The sequence below is a fragment of the Drosophila busckii genome, chromosome 3L, assembly GCF_011750605.1.
Source record: "Drosophila busckii strain San Diego stock center, stock number 13000-0081.31 chromosome 3L, ASM1175060v1, whole genome shotgun sequence".
NCBI classification, from domain to species: Eukaryota; Metazoa; Arthropoda; class Insecta; order Diptera; family Drosophilidae; genus Drosophila; species Drosophila busckii.
The window spans coordinates 20157028-20174715 of record NC_046606.1 but is presented as its reverse complement, the minus strand read 5'-3'; the positions used below and the strand labels follow the sequence as shown (position 1 = coordinate 20174715).

The 17688-nt window shown below is 40.8% G+C and overlaps 1 protein-coding gene across 11 annotated transcripts in view; it reads left to right on the top strand.

The window, feature by feature from the left end:
• Nucleotides 1–17688, top strand: part of LOC108598627 (CUGBP Elav-like family member 4) — a 138059-nt gene that overhangs the window by 29385 nt on the left and 90986 nt on the right. For all 11 annotated transcript variants that reach the window (XM_033293637.1, XM_033293635.1, XM_033293629.1 and 8 more), the window contains one exon: nt 62–113. In XM_033293637.1, coding sequence (XP_033149528.1) covers nt 62–113 — 52 coding nt within the window. The remainder of the gene's footprint in view (nt 1–61; nt 114–17688) is intronic.

The following is a 17688-nucleotide window of genomic DNA, read 5'->3' as shown; positions in this document are numbered from 1 at the left end:
TACCCTAAATTTCCACTTTTTCAACAGCTTTAAATTAATCGCATTCTTTTTTATATTCTAGCAAATGAACCGTACTTTACAGCTGAAGCCAGCTGAAAATGAAAGTCGCAGCGGTAAGTAAATTCAATGCTCAAAGCAATTATATCCATATTATAATTTTGTTAGCTTGAAATTCAATTTGCCACGCGCACAAATCAATTCTCCGTAGGTGCGCTCCCCTATTGAACCCCATTGAGCATTATAATTACTTTGCTTGTTCGCTGCCAAACACAAGCAAGCAACTAAACCAAAAATAAGAGGATAAAAGTTAGAAATGTCTTAATGCTGGGGGTCCCCCTACAACAACAAAACTGCTGCATCAACAAAACTTTTTATTCACACCTTGGGCAAACTCGCATACAAAAACTTGCAGCGTTCTCTCTCGCACTGCTCAACACCTAGAACACACGTCAGCAAAAATTACGAGCGCGCTTCGATAAACTGTCAAAACTGTCTGCAAAAATTTGACATTTAACAAAACGACCAAAAAATAAATATATATATATATATATATATATATATACCATATATATTCGTAACAGAGAAATATTTTGTATAGGTGCACGATGAAAAAAATAAGTTAAGAAAAAGAAAGAACGAAAGCATGTTATAGCAAAACACGGCTGAACTGTCAATGACAGGCAATGACTGTTGGACTAGGGAACAGTGTGCGCCATATTGTTTTTACTGGCCCTGCCCGCAGTTATCGTGTTTCACGCTTGTTTGTGACAGCAGTGGCTCCCATGCTCGAACCCTCGAACCCACATACAAAAAACAAAAAAGAAGAATATAAAATGGGCAAAGATTTGCATAATTTACACAGCACTTGAGTTGCTCGCGCTTAAACAAGTTTTTTTTTGGGTCACTTTGAGTAGTTTCTGCATTGATAAACTTACTGACAAGCTCATTATGCAGTCCCGGCTATGGATATTGCTTTAAAAAAAAAAACAGGCAGGCATGAACATTTTTAACACGCAACTGATCAAAAAAGTACGTAAAAAATGTTACGTATAGTCGTTATGGCATCAAATAAATAGGTTAGCGAGGTGCAAAATTTTAAGTTTTTGCTTTATGACGTCAAACTTTTTTATTTAGTTACTTTTTTTGTAAGCAAGAGTGGGTCGATATTTTTCACCCAGAAGCGTCCACCAAATGCGCAATCTGCAATAAAATTTTAAGAACATAAATTTTAAAAAATAATATTTTAAAAAGCCAAAAACTATTTTTTAAGAGATAAATATATAAGCCATTCAAGTCATGACGTTTTTCTGATTTTGTGTAGATCAACGATACACATTAGAGCCCCAAAATATTAAAGAAACTTTAGTAATATATTCACTAAGATGTTCAAAGACAAATCAGATGTTATTTAGTTTCAAAGCAAAAAAATAGCTTACTAGATATTTTTTGACATAGTTTCTAAAATCAATTCTATAGCATTTCTTTAATTTAAGTATCAAGTGAAACAAAAATTGATGTTTGCAATGCAATTGTTCGAAATCTTCGAAATCTTCATCCATCTCGGCGGTGGCTAAGACTTTACTGTAGGCCCATAGTTTATTGGCGAGATGTTCTCACTTCTTTCTCACTCGAACAAATCGACCCGCTTTTGATCAAGCTCGCTCTAAGTAACGTATGGAGAAACGTAAGCTGCTACGTAAGTTGTACCAAAGATAAGGAACAAAGTCACTTGCACTTGCTTTTGTGCAGCAACTGATTGAAGTGGAGAGAGGTCCACTGCAGACGTGCTTAATCCGCGAGTGGGCTTCTTTGCTACCCAAAAAAAGAAAAGAAAGTTGGTCTGCCACAAGCGCCAGGTGGCCATACACAGCACACAAGGCAGCCGCAAAAAGTCAGTGCACTACATACGGAATCTTTTAAGACATTTTGCAGCTGGCAACGCTTATCAAAGCAACGCAGCGCCCAAAATGTCCATTGCACAAATTGCTTGTGCACACAGCACATACAAAAAGCGAAAAAGAGTAAGAGAGAGAGAGAGAGAGAGAGAGAGGGAGAGAGCTATTGCTCATAATAGTCAACGTCGACAGTTGACGGTCGCTGCGGCGAAAAACTTGACAAAGTTGATGTGTCAAATCAGCAGAAGCTGAACCAACGCAGCCAACGACGACGAACAAGAAGAAGAAGAAGAAGAAGAAGCTGCAAAACGAATGACCTTTAAACTTTGCCAAAGGACATGAAAGCACTAATCGTTACGTTGCTCCCTTCATTCATTCTACGTTCATTTGCCAGTTGCTTCGATTTTACTTCACTGCTGCCCATGCTGTTGCTGCCGACTGCCTTTGCTGAGCTCAGTGCGCGCTTGGCGGCAACAATTTAAACTTTTCTAATCCGCTGGGGATTCAAACTTCGAGTTGCACCAGCAGCAGCAGCAGCAGCAGCGGCGGCAATCTGTCCGCACAATTGTGAAGTCGCTAGTTGCTAGCAATGCTTTGCTCTAGCTCAAAAGCCAGCTTTAGCCAGAGTTTGGGCTGAGGCCCAGGCCCATCAACGACGCAATCAAGTCGACATTTTTGTTTGTTGCCCTGTTTGTATTCGTCCTTTTAGCTGATTTTTGGGGCGAACAAATTTTCAAGAAATTAAAGCGCTCACAACTTTCTGGCCGCTATCAGCAAGGCACTTGCCAACTCAACACACACACACACACACACTTACAGTCTTGAACCGGCGACTTTTGACTTTGGTCTTTTCATTCAGGCCAACAACAGCAACAACAACAAGAACAAGAACAAGAACCAGAGCAGGAACAGAGACTAAGCCTCAAAATGCAATTAAACAGGGACAAGTTTAATTGCTTGGTTGAACCCAGAGAGAAAGAGTGCAGCTTGTGCGTTCGCTGATATTTGCATTTTTCATGTCACAGTCGGGCATTTATTTAAATTTAAATCAAGCAGAAAACTTGTTGAAGCAAACTCTGTTGGCAACATTTTGATTTTACTTTTATAAAGAAAAATAAACGCACAAAATAAAAACTTGTTAGTCAACGTAGAAGCGACAAAAAAATACAAATGCTGACCAAAGCTACAAAAATTGTTGCTGCTTCTTGTCATGGCCAATGTCTGCTGACTCTCGGGCTATTTCACATGCACACAGGTTTAGTTATTTATCTTGATATTCTCTCACATGCTGCATACAAACAATCATGTTTCATCATTATTAAACTCATATTGTCGCTTGCTCGGGCTGCCTGCTTGTGTGTGTATGTGTATGTGTATGTGTGTGTGTGTGTGTGTGCGTTTTCATCTTTCGCTTTACGCGTAATTTGTACTTGTCTAACACGTAATGATGTCACGTAAATTGCATACGTTGGCATTACGTAGCAGCGGTATTTTTTAAAAAGTACACAAGCAAATTGAGCATAGCAAGCAGCAAGCTAAGCCAAGCAAGCAAGCGTCTTAAAGTAAAATTAATATTACTCATACGCAGTGTGTTCTCGTGCATTCAAGGTGTGCGACGAACGAACTGACACTCGCACTCTTCTCATACATAAATAAATTTATGAAATCCGTGCCATTTCCTCAAACGCAACACAGATTTATGTTTCTAACTACGCATTAATTTCCTTACCTTTTATGCTTTAGCTACCAAGCTCTATCTCTGTGTGTGTGTGTGTGTGTGTGAAATGCGTGTCCTGTGTCACACGTCAGTAAATCAGCTGACTGCCTGCCTGCCAGGTTGCCAGGTTTCCAGGTTGCTTGTTTCCCGTCTCGTCTCATTCATCATACTTATAAATATTTATTTCCTTATACCACCCACCGACCCCACGTGCGGCCCATTGGACCAAAAATGATTGCAACAGATTAAAAATCAACTGTATATAAATATATATGCTATTGCGAGTTGATAAATTACAAAGTAAATTAACAAAAGCCGTAACAGACTGAAATTATACGTGAGCGCAAATTAAAGACTTGATTGTGCTGCATGTCAAGCTGTCAGTCTGTTTGTGTGCGAGTGTATGTGTGTGTGTTTGAGTGTGTGTGTGTGTGGGAGTGTGCGCTTATCGTAATCGAAACAAAAAGTTTGAGCGGCTCATTTTCTGCCTGCGCAGTCAGCCTTGATTATTATAGACAGCGCCTCATCAAATTGAAAAGCAATGAACTATGAAACAGCTCGCAAAACGAAAGAAAAATAGACAGAGAGAGAAAGAGAAAGAGAAAGAGATACAGACAGAGATATAGAGAGAATAACCCTCAGTAACACTAATAAGCAAGAGGCGCAAAACTTTCATTTCAACGCAAAAGGCGAAAAACTAATAATAATAATACGCAGTGTTGTGCTCTGCAAAACTTTTCTCATTTGTGCAAAACACACACATACACATAAAGAGAGAGAGAAAGCGAGCTAGAGTCTGCCATTTCACATGACAACACCAAGTTAAATGTGCGCGTATTGAGCGCCAATTTGTTATTTCCTACTTTTGTGCGTTACAACACTTTCACCTGCGCCAGCGCGCTGGCTCAGCTTATTAGCCTGCAGCGACATAAAATGTTTATTGTTAGTGAGAATAAATTCGCACAGACCCACATACATAAAGTACGTAACAAAAGTGGCAGCGACAAATTCAATTGAACTTTTATTGTAATATAAATTGAACTTGAGCTCTGGGCTTGTTGATTGGCTTCAGCCTAAAAGCTGCTGCCCCAAATTAAAAAATTCACCACTAAGCCTCCAATAACAAAAGCCGGCACACACACAGACTACAGCAGACAAAAGGCATTGGCAGCAGCATCAATATATAAAGGCAGCGCCTAAAAGCAGACATCAGTTGCTGCTTTTGCTGCATTTGCTTCTTCAGCTGTGGCTTGGCTTGCTTTCTTTTCATTCTGCTTCTTCTGCTACCCCAGCGCAAATTCTTTAATCAGCTTAAATTCACACGTAGCGCAAGCGACGTATAGCCATTGATTGGAGGCTTACACTCGCTCAATCCCCCCACACTACTCCTCAGACAAAGCTTCCATATGCCCTCTGCTGCATGCCCGAATCTCTTGGTTTTTGTGTGCCTTTTATCAAAGCCAGTTCAAAGGCGAGTATGTGTATTTAGGCTTTTATTGTTTTTGACCTTTTTCTTCTTATATTTTTTTTTGAGACAGCAGCATATCGATTTTTACACACACACACACACACACACACACGCACACGCACACTTGCGTTTAAATATAGAGCAAAGCCCACGCACAGGAAAAATGAAAGAATAAAACGCTGCTCAGCCAGAAAAAGAATATCGCAAACACCAACTGCCTGTCTGCACTAGCAGCCCCCCGCACATTCGCAGCAGCTTTTCCCAAGTTCAAATAAGCGATAATAAGTATTTATATGGCTACGCATTTTTGTGTGTACAGCCTGCTAAATGTGTTTTAATGTTTTGCCAACAACACACAGCATAAAAAGAAGAGAAAAACACCAAAACTTACGTCTGGCAACGCCAGGCAGCGTCTTAAATATTTAGGCAATTCTTTTAGGCAGCTGCTGCTGCTTCGTTTGTTTTCATGCGTAGCTTCGACTGCGCATCATTTTTCTTGCGTTGCTTTTTCGTTTACGAGCGACTGAAGCCTGTCAATTGGCTGAATGCCTCGTAAAAATGCCAGCGGCCAAGGCGACACAGCGACCAAGGGAGCGAGGCAGCCAGAAACGATTTGTAATGCTTTGCTTGCCCGCGCCGGAAACGGAAAAGCAACACACACACACACATATACACAATACACAAAAAAAGTGTGTGTATATGGCTGCTTTTAGTTTGTTATTGTTTTCTTTTTTGTGTTTCAGGCCTGCCAAATGTCATCATTAGCGTTTCAATTGCCATTTTAGTCCGTGACACTTGAAGGCATTTGCATAAAACTCAAGTCAAATTGTTGACATTGATGGTTGACGCTGACGCTAACGCTGATGCTTGAGCGCATACCCTGTAGCTAAATTGCAAAAGCTTAGCGGCGCATTATAGGATTACTTGAGAGTTAGAAAGGAGAGTTGACTTGAGTCGAAAAAAGAGGAACAAACTGAATTGGTATAAACTAGTTGTACTTAAAATAAAAAGCTATCATTTATGGTTGGCACTTACTTCAAAATGTGTATTAAAGATTAAATAATTAAAGTGAATATTACGTAAAAGTAACACTGCACACCCACCCGCTATTATTTTATTCAATTTAATTCGCTGACTTCTACGGCCATTCTATTGAATAAACTCGGGCTTTAGCTTAGCGGTGATTTACTTCAAACGCTGACCCAACGCACACCTGCCCTACCGGACTAGACTAGACCCCAACCAGCAAGCCAGACCAGGCCAGGCCAGGCCAGGCCAAGCCATAGCCAGACCACGAAAACATTTAGCTGATCTTATCAGCGCGGCAATTGTCTGACGCTTTTGCGTCTACTTTTGTTTGCTCTAGAGTGGTGTCTTCATTTTACAAGCGTTGTGGTTTGTGTGTCGCATGGACGGTGATAAGCGACACGCAAGGGCAACACTATAGCTCTCTCTTTCTCTCTCTGACTCGCCAGGCAATCAATAGTGTCAACCGTTTCAGCGTGTGCAGTGGGGCGTATGTGTAATATAAAAAGTAATTATTTCTTATGCAATATGGCGGACACATTTGGGTTGAGATCGATAAGCATCTGGAACAGCATTTTATTGCAGCCGGCGCAATGTTTTAATTGTTTGTCGTGCTGCTGCTGCTGCTGCTGCTGCTGCTGCTGCTGCTGCTGCTGCTGGTGCTTCACTTTATATACCCCATGTGTGTATGTGTGTGTTTTTTTGCAGCTTAGCCATAAAAGATTATAATCTTAATTGCATTTAGAGTGCCTTGCATTGTAGGTTAATAATCATAAATGTTATGGTAATAGTGGTAATACACTCTCATGTAGGCGCCGTGTGAAGCATTTTGTACTTTTCCACTGCAACAAAGTATTCGCCTTCTGCACTCCAAACTGTTGTTTGATTGTAATGTATAAACATTTGCGCTGCTTGTCACTGGCACTTCCAATGGCAATTGGATAAATTGTTATGAGCCCGTGGTGAAGAGAGCAATAGTTAATATTTGTATAAAAAGCGAAACGAATTTAGTTTATCATCCAACTATTCAAAAACTCTGCTCTACTAAAAGAATCTTAAAGTCTTGAGTTTAAGACATAAACAGTTGCTCGGTTTTAAGACTTGTTGTTGCCCATATCTTGGCACGCTGCGACTTTGTTTTGCAGCCCTGACTTGCTGCCCTTTGAGCGACGTGTGAAAGAGACAGATAGCATTTTATGCGCACATTTCGCACGCTCTCTCCACACACACCCACACACTTGAGCTGGCGAACACAAAGCGCTTGCGACAGCGCTTGCTTGGCTCATATACTTTACAAATCTTGATAACTTAATAGCGCAGCCAAGACAAGGAGCTGGGCTAAAAAGCAAATACATGTTTTGGCCAGCGGGCGGGCACATTAAAGCGAACCAAAACCCAAAAAAAGAAAAGTAAAATAATATGAAAAGTCATAAAAATAACAGCGGGACGACCGCAGCGCAGCAACAAGAATATTTGGCTCAAAGTTTTTGATATGTTTACACGCTAGCTCCTCCTCGCCTGTATGTCTCCCATGCGCATTGTGTAGATGTGTTTGCTAATTTAGGCGAAATCAATAGAAGCCACTGTATGTGTGTGTGTATGTGTGACTTTGCTCTGGTTAAATTAATGAACGTAGGTGGCGACAACAAACAACAAAATTTATGTTAAGTTGAGTCACCAGCAGCGACAAAAACTATAAAAATTAACGAGCTGCAAGTAATGTAGCATACTTTCTGGCGTTGGCTCTGGGCATAAAATGCGCTCCGCTGCCTGCTACAGCTTCACAGTGTGTGTGTGTGTGTGTGCCGTAGTATTATAATGCCATTATCATTTTTATTATTGCATTTTAAATGCATTTTCATAATATACATACATTTTTTTCATTCATAATTTTTAATGCCTTGGCCAGGCCAGGCCAGCAAGCAAGCCCTACAGCTCATTAAACAGGCAGCACAATTCAAGCGAGTATCTGCTGCCAAGACGAAGGCGTTACACAAGATTAATGTATTGTTACACACACACACACACACACACAAGCACACGTAAATGGCTAGCATGCTTGTCAGCTATGCAACGTTTTTGGCTCGTTGTTTTCTTTTTTCTTTGCCACTGGCTGTTTCTCAAAGTCGCCTCAAAGTCATGTGCACGTCTACGAGCCACTGCTGTTAACTGCATTTAAAGTAGTTTTTTTTCTTCGCTCAGAAAATAGCACAATAGTTGTCGAGTTGGGTCAATCACACGACTGCAAGCACTAGCATATAAAGATATATCGGTCTCTCTCTCTCTCTCTCTGTGTGTGTGTGTGTGTATAAAAATGGAAATATATTTGGCTTGGGCACTGCGTGTTGAGAGTGGTTGACGCCTTGGCATTGTTATGGATAGCATAGTGTAGCAGCAGTAAAAGCAGATTTGAAAATTGCTTGGCATGGCAATGAAGACGGAGTCAGAGTCAGAGTCAGCGCCATAGCTAGAGCTCAAGAGATTGTCTGCATACAAGATTGGCATGGTTTACAAGTGGCGATTGTAGTGGGAATACAAATAAATCAAATTAGCTTTGCACACGAGAAATATATCAAATTCACTATGGAAGGCCAGAGGGTGGCCAATCGATGACATCTCTGATTCGATTACATGCAAATAATCGTGTAAATAATGAAAACTAACAGCAACAATTACAAAAATCTAAGAAAATTACTCTTAAGCTTTCACTTTGCCACTCCAGAGTTCCTCTCGAAGTTCACTGTGCGCTCTCAAGTTCTTTGACTGTATTGACCTCAAGCACATGTTCCATGTTGTTATTTAAAACAAACTTAAAGCACTGCAACTCCATTTCAGCACACTCAGCCCTGACTTTGTTGTGCCTGTTGTGTGTGTGTGTGTGTGTGTGTGTGTTGATGTTTGTGTTTGCCGGGGGTAAACGTGCTGGCAACAAAACAAGCCTTAGCCATAGCTGCATATACACACGCAGACTCATACACACACACACACACACACACACAGAGCTATCTATCTATATGGCGAGTCATCCAACCATCCATCGAGCTATGCGTCCAGCCATCCATCCATCTATCTATGGAATGCAGCAAGTCATGCAGCGCAGCTCGCTGACCCGCACGATGCCTTTGTCCTGTCCCTAGGCCAACTCTCTATCGCTCTCTCGCTCCACCTCTCTGTCTCTCTCTCTCTCCATAGCATGCATGCATTTGGCTTAACAAACAGCATTTGTTGTTGTTGCTGTTGTTGTTTTCTTCACACAACAACTACATCAAACTCAGTGCTTCCATAGAGCTCTGTTTATTTTGAATCCTCTTTTTCACTTTTTGCTACACTCCCTCCCCCCTACACCGAAGACTAAACAAACTAATATGCTATGCTTAAAGCGTACATATTGGACTTATAGCTGCTGCTGCTGTTGTTGTTGTTGTTAGTTGCTTGTTGTTATTTTTGATGTTGTTTGTATACGAGCAGCTGGGTACAGCGGGAGTTGCTCAGCTAGAGAATGCGCCAGTTCCAGTTTCAATGTTTTGCCGGCTACAACAAAAGGCCGCCTGCTGACCAGCACTCTGGACTCTATGCTCTATACTCTGTACTCTTCTGTTGCTGTCATATTTCGTGCTCTCACGCTGCCAACATGACACGCCATTGTGCCTGCCTCGCTGAGCCTGCGTAGCTCAGCTTTACAGTTGAGCTCACGTTGACGACCTCTCAACAGCAACAGCAACAGCAACAGCAGCAGCAGCAACAAGAACAATGTGACCATTGCCTTCTGTCGTGCGCTTATCATATAAATTCTTTAGGCTGCTTTCAATTTTTTTTATTTGGCTTTCTCGTTGTTTTTGGATGTGCCCTCTGATCCTAGCCATAACAAAAAGGCTAAAAATGTTGACTTCAACGTTGTGCCTGTTATTGAAGGCTTAAGCATCAGTCAGTCAGTTAGTCAGCCACCCAGACAGTCAATGTTAGTTAGTTAAGAGGCGCTACGGTTAGCTGCACTATGCTTACGAAAAATCAATGACAGACTTTAACGAGAAAATGCTCAATACTTTGTATACAGACAAATGCAAATGAATTTTAGGCTTGACTTATCAGTGTGTGCCCAGAAACATTTAAGTTATCGAACCTTAAAGTTTGATTTTGCGCCATGCATCTTGAATATGCCATACGTATAGGTTAGGATAATGCATATTTTATTTATTCAACGGATTCAATGTAGCTGCCAGCCAGGTAGGCATTGTAGGTATAAAATGGTTTTGGAGAATTCCTTCAACTTGCACTCCGCTCTCAATTCTTTAGCCTTTGATAACTTCACTCTGAACTTCATGGCATCGATACATAAACGGCTTTGTCACCCTCTTTTATTTGCTCGATTGCCTATATCCTGATGCGATATTTAAATAATATACATTTAGTATTCCCAAACTTCTTATAAACATAATAATTAGAGCAACTCAGACATCTTGTCCGCACTATAAACTCAGTAATAAAAGTCGCTCAGACATAAATTAAAGGAAGAAGCAGCAGTAGCAAGCCAACTTGTATCTTTTGTCAAGTCTGTCAAGTCAAGTCAATGCGCCGAAAGTGCGCGCATGTTCTTAATTACAACATTAAGCGTTTTGTGTTATAAACGTGAGCATGCGTCACATTGTCTGATAGTTAAAAATGTACTATGATGACAAATGTCAAATTTGCTCAACAGCAGGCGCAGCAATTTAATATAAAATATACTTATTGTCTTCCATGTGTTTTTGCTTGTTATGTAATTAATAACGATGGGCACATAAGATTGGCGCATAAAAGTAGACTACAGCATTTTATTTAAAGCTGGCCAGCAATTGGGGTTAGCTAGCTTAATTGAAAATTTGCGGCGACTTTCAAATGACATTCAAATGCTAGCTAGGGTGCCGCTGCTGGTAATAAAATTATGACGTAGCTTATGAGCAATAGACTGTGCACACACACACACACACATACATACGCTGGCATTAAGTGCCATTGTCTGGCTGTTAACATGCTCATTACGAGCGTAAAGCTAAAACAAGAGCTGCAATTCGAGTCAAACGAGACGAAACGAGACGAGTCAAGCCGCGTTGAGTCGTTCATGATGTTCAACTTCAATTATAATTACGTCAAACAGTGCAACAAGAAAATGTGCAACTTGAGGCAAACAAGTTAGAATACAGACCCAGTTAAGAGACTCACAGACTGTGAATTGCGACTCAGTTACCAGTTACCAGACAGAAACTGTATGTGTATCTGTCTGTGTGTGTGTGTGTGTGCACACAAAACAGAGGCGCAGAGACAAACAACTTAAAAGTGAGCATTTCCTTTTAATGTCCTTCAGTGCATTGCACTCCACCCACTATTTTTATATTACATTACATTTGCCAGCAAAGTGCTGCTACTGCTGCTCCGACGTTGATTGTCATTGTTTTTAATGCCAAATGTTTGCTGCTGCTGCCTGCACGCTGGCAACATCATATCCCTTGCCAAAGGATATAGCACAAAAGCTGACTGAAAGAAAACTCATAATTGTGCTGCACAAATTGCAAGTTATGGCTAAAGTTCTACCTACTGCCCTCCCTCTCTATGCAAAGCAAACTATACACATTTATCATGTAGTTTTAGCTTTAAGGCTGGCTTTGGGGGCAAGCAACTGTAAATTGTTAACTGGACAGGTCAAAGGTTCAGTGCACTTGTGGGATGTAAGTGCTTAATGCAAATATGCTTAAGATTCAAAAAGGAAATGAAATATATCTCAAAGCCCAATTAAATTTATTTAATATGAGACTTGAGCTTGAAACTTTACGCTGAAAGTTGCTTAATTAACATACTTTAAAGACTGTAAAATTCTCTCGCAATCCTCGCTCAACACTATATGCAATTTAAAGTTTCATTCTTTTGCATTCTGCACGCGGCTCGCCGCCATTTTATTGATGTCTTTTGACGCCGCCGCCGCCGCCAACGCCAACGCCGCCTGCAGTTTGAGTAAACAGTGCGGTAGACACAGCGCATAACTTGCAACGTGCAACTGCCCGCACTGTGTTTGCTGCTTGGCATGCTGTCTGTCTGTCTGCCCGTCTGTCTCTGCGCGTCACTCAATGTGGCAGAGATATGCAAGAAGCTGCTGGCGGGATCCAACTCGAGCTACAGCCCGTAATTTATTTGAAACGCGCGCCAGCAACGTTTTCTTTATTGCTGCTGCTCCGCTGGCTCGAGCTGTTGCTGTTGCTGCTGCGACCGGGCCAAAAACTTATTAATTTAGACTTTTTGTTCGCAAAATGTGCGTCTGGGTCGTTGCCCAACTATGCAACAACAACAATAGTAAATGCTGTTGGTCGCTGCTTTGCTTTGGCAACATTTATGCAAATTAGTTTTGATTGTCTCTACCCTCCGCTCAGACTGTTGTATTCAACAACTGTAGCTGGAGCGGACAGGAAATTGAAAGTTAATTTGCATGCTGCATAGTTTAAGGCGCCACACAGTTAAATACACAACAATAACTGTCGAGTGTTGGGCAACGTTTATTGTTATATTTATTATTGCATTATCTTTGCACTGCACTCGCATTCATTCATATCCAGCAAACTCTGCCTCTGCCATCCCATTCCATCGCCTGCCTGCCTGCCATCGTCTTATTTAATTGCACGTGCATAATTCTTTTAAAATACAATTATAACAACGGCTGTCAGACGTTGCTGCCTGCCTGCCTGCCGCTCGTGTTGCCTGCCGGCTTCCAACAATTTATGCACATTTCAGTTCATTTCGGTTCATTTCTTATGCAGACGGCTGGACAGGATTCAGCTTAAAGCATGCGTTTCATGCTGTTGTAATTTTTAACAATCTTCTCTCCACTACCAAAGTTCTTTTTGCTCCTTTAAGGCGCTTACTTGCATATTTATGTCACTGGCAGGAATGTGTCGCCTCTGGTCATTTCAAACGTTACATAAATATGAAGTGCCCACGCAGCTGGAAGGAGAAGGAGAGCCTGGCTGTAGCCAATGCCACTGCTACTGCTACTGCCACTGTTAACTTGCTGCGCTTGCCAGCTGCTGCTGCTGCTGCTCGCTCATGTGTGACACTGGCCAGCTGGCAAGCGAGAGAGCGGCAAACAGAAAAGGCCAGCGCACACAATTGACAGTTTTGTTGCATAAATTTCTCCGAGGAGGGAGGGGGGGGCGTATGGGCACTGAATATGTGAGAATCGCAATGCTTGAGCTGGGTTAACGTAAACTGGAACTGACAGGCTTACGGCTGGCGAAACTTTGAGTGACAAAAATCTCATATAACAGACAATTTTCAGTGCGTAGCTTTTGTTTGTGTATCATTAACATAATGCAGAATGATTTCTCAAACAATTGTTATATGATTTACTTGAATAATAAAATGTATTGTATATATCTTTAAATTGCATCATTTTTCATTATTTACAATTAAAAGATATATTTATGGACAAATAAATTGATATTAATATTATTTTATCTTTTATTTTAAGTCTATAAAACTAAAATAAAACTTTTGGTTCAATAATTTCAACAATTGTAATACAATTTTAAAAATTTTCCCACAGTTTCCCACTCATATATATCTCTTCAGTTTAAATGGCCGTCAAATGTACGTTATAAAAAATCGACAGTTATCACACACACACACACACACGCACACAGTCCTACGTATGAGCACTACATCACCCAACTCGTTTGTTGCAACTCAGTTGGTCGTTGGCTGGCGAAAAATTTCACAACTAATTGAATATTTAAAACTGCCAAACCACAATTTCAAATTTATTACCCAAGCGCAGTTGCAGCAGAGAGGAGGCAGTGCACCCAAGTATGCCAGCAAAACCCATTCAAGGGCCATTACATGTGTGTGTATGCGTGTGTGTGTGTGTGTGAGTGCTGCTCTCTCGCTTATTTGCCGTCTCTCTGGGTCTGGTATAAAATGTCACTTAATTGCAATTTAGTAAATTGTTTTCCATGTTGTATAACAACGCGGGCAACAAGCAACTGCACCTCAGTCCCACCCCACTTTAAAAGAGTTTTGAGAGAGTGGGTGCACACACACACACACATATTAAAACCATAAATTTTGCGGTGATTTATCTTAATTTAAATGTTGCAACAATGCAAGCGGCTGGTTGCTGGCGACGTTCTGTTGCGCCTTTTGTTTAAATAACAAAGCAGCTAAAAGTATGCAACAATTTTATTTTTTACACACACACACACACACACACACACACATTTGATGATGGTACAGCTTTTGTATTTAAATTTTTGTTTTTAACATTATTTTTTGTGCATATGTGTGTGTGCTGTTTGTTACTCTGCTGTATTTGGGGGAAGCCCCGTTGCCCGGCAACCGCCACGCACGCTGTGCGCGAAAAATCAATTAAAAATTCATCAAATAATTAACAAAAGCACAGCGCAGCGCAGCGTTAACGGCAACAAGGGGTTAAACAATAGCTGATGCTGCTGCTACTGCGACTGCTACCGCTGCATGCTGCGCTCTCTCCTTTCCTCTATCTCCCTCTCTCTCTCTCTCTGGGGAGTGTTTAACTTGGCCCGCTCAGGGACGTAATTTCAATGCTTGCTTTCATATGTGTGTGTGTGTGTGTGTGTGTGTGTGTGAGTGCGACGCGCAAAACAAATTAAATTCAATTTAGTCAGCAGCAAACAGCGGGCTGCAGGGGCAAAGGTAGTTCTGGTTGCTTGCCTGCAAGAAGGTGCAATTTTGATGGATTGCTTTGCCTGTGCTGTGCCCTCGGCCTGTCGAGTGCTGGGCTTCTTCCACTACAGAGAGAGAGAGAGGCTGTCTAGTTTGTTGCTTAGCTGCAAAGTTTACGAGCTGCTGCTGCTGTTGGAGCTGCTGCCTTTGCTTTGTTATTGTTCTTGTTGCTGATTGTGTATGCCTGTGTAAGCAAATTTACATGTGTGTGTTTGTATGCGCTGCACCAAAGTTGCCTCCAAGTTAACGCAGCTGCATTTAAACTTTGTGCGCTCTGCAAAAAAAAGGGAAACTAAAGAAATAAATTTACAAGAAATTCAAAAACTTTTCGCAGCTAATGGTATTAAATGTACAGCATCATTTTAAATTAAATACAAACATAAATTATTTTCATTAATTTCAAACCAAAGTCGCAGTCAAAATTGCGCTTTAAAATCATTTCTCTTGACACAAAATTTCCGCTTTTTAATGATTGCCAGGGCAGGTAACACGTTCCACATTGAGGGCGTGGCTTTAAGTGATAACACGTCAAGCTCTACAGTCACCGAAACCAGTTAAAAAGTTGGCGGCGGCGTGACATGTCACTTGTATGGAGAGAGCCATGCACGATCCTTTTGCCAGACAGACGCCGTTCCGAAATAAAAAGTATGCAACTTCATTTATAAAACCCTTTGCTGTTTGCTATTGTTGGTAACTTTTGACTTTTTGTAATTTATACCCACGCTTTAAGGCGTCACGTTGGGCAACACCTACAAATGCTTTTCCTCTGGATTTCCTCCTTTTTCTTTATTATTTTTATTATTATTGTTGTTGAAGCTTTTGCATAACGTCAAGGTCTGACAAATGTGCCATAAGCAGCAGCAGCAGCAGCAGCAAAAGCCACAGCAGCAACAACAATGTGGCAACTTTTGCGTGCGGCTTTCGTTCGGCTGAATGTGAGTGCGGGCGGCGGTTAAAAAAGTTGTGGCCAAATAAATGGCCCAATGGTAGAAAATGACAAATGACCGTCAATCATGACAGGCCAGACGAGAGCGTCCAGCTGCGAGCTTTGGCTACGCTTTATGAGCAATGCCCAGATAAGGCTAAGCTCTGTCTGCCAGAGCATACACACACACACACATACACACACACACACCTGCTGGTCAATGACAGTCAAAGCTCTCACCATTTGGCCTTTCAGTTGAGTGGGGGCAGGGCAGCTAAATGAGTGTTTTGTAGCTGATAAGTTGCTCAGCTCATATTTTTGTGGATTGGCTCATTAAATACGTAGCTTAGTGTTCAGAAATGTTGAAACACAAAAAACGCTGTTGCTGCGTTTGAATTGAGCTGCATAATTATATCATTTAGAGTGGGTTGAGCTAAAAGTTCTTGCTTGCACATAATTTAGTGAAGCTTAAGACTTGGCTGTAGTCTCTGCTGATTTACTTTAATTTTCTGCCAACTTTTTGCATTTAATATGCAACTGTTATTGCTACGCTGCATTTTGGGGTAAACAACAAAAGCAAGCAATGAAAAATATGCTAATAAAAAATGAACATTCCCGCTTACGTTGCGTATGCGTAATAAGCGTGCCAAAAACTTTGGCCATTGGCATTTCTTGTTTGGCCCACCAGCGAGTAAACAAAATCGTTTGGCTACGAAAATTTATAATATTACTTTGCCATCTGACAAAGGGGCAACCATATTGCTAAGCCGGCAAAGGAATAAAAATCTTATCAATTTATTTTTTGCTTTGCTTTGCTGCGCTGGCAAAGTTTCAGTTTTAACACAGTCACCAGCCCCCGCCTGTCTGTCAGAGATGCCGAAGTGCCACTGTAAAATATTTTATTGAATATAATAAGCAACGCAAACTTTTGGCCAAAAAGAGGAGACAAAGTTGTTGAAGATGCTGCGCGTCGTCCTGTTGCTACTGCTGTGCTGCTGCCATTTAATATGAACAGCACAAACATTTTGCTTTGCTTTGTGCGCTCCGGCCCGCTATGCTTAGCGCTCAGTTTGCATTTATTGCAGTCGCTTTTGTGCTGCTTAAGCAATATAATACCTGCGTGTGAAATAACGCAAAGTTTATGCAGCGCTAAAAAAGTTTCTTTTGCGCTTAAATGAAAACTACAAAACATTTAACTTTCAGCCAAATTTAGATGCCAACTCCCAGCTGTCCTCGTCCTAGTCCTGGGATCGGCCCTAAGCTCTGGCACTGCGCTGGGCATCGAAAATGAAATTTTTGAATTCTTATTCCAGACTTTATACTTTGTAGTTGAGTCTTTTGATGCGCACACACTTACACAGATTAAGGCCGAAAGGAACGTGTCAAATTAAATTTAAAAACTGATTTGCCGCGCATTTTCTTTTAACAGCTTTCGCAAACGTTTAAAGTAACAATGCTTTCAGGAAAACTATTTCCTCCTATAATCTCATGAAGCTATTCAAAACTCTTTGAAAAACTAAAATGCGTAAATACAGCTGAACAACCTTTTTCCATAAGTTCAGTTGAAATGACCCCCCAATGGCACAGACTAAAATTTTTGCTTTTTTTTTAAATTCTGAAGTACATAGGCAAATGTTTTTGTTTAAGGCATTAAAAAGTTTTAATGGATTATTTATTTTAAAAATTCATATGTATATAAAAAAAACTGCTTTAAATGAAAACCCTTGAGAGCAATCTAGCCGAAATTGTCCTCAGCGAAACATGGAATCATGTAATGAATGCATAAACCGATTATTAATGACACTACCTGTACTTTTATCATTATTTCACGATCTTTAAGCTTTAATCTTTTATACAGATAATGTAGAAGAAACTTAAAACTTATGCCAACAATTAAGCTACAACAAACAATATTATTTATTCTAAACTTAAGCCT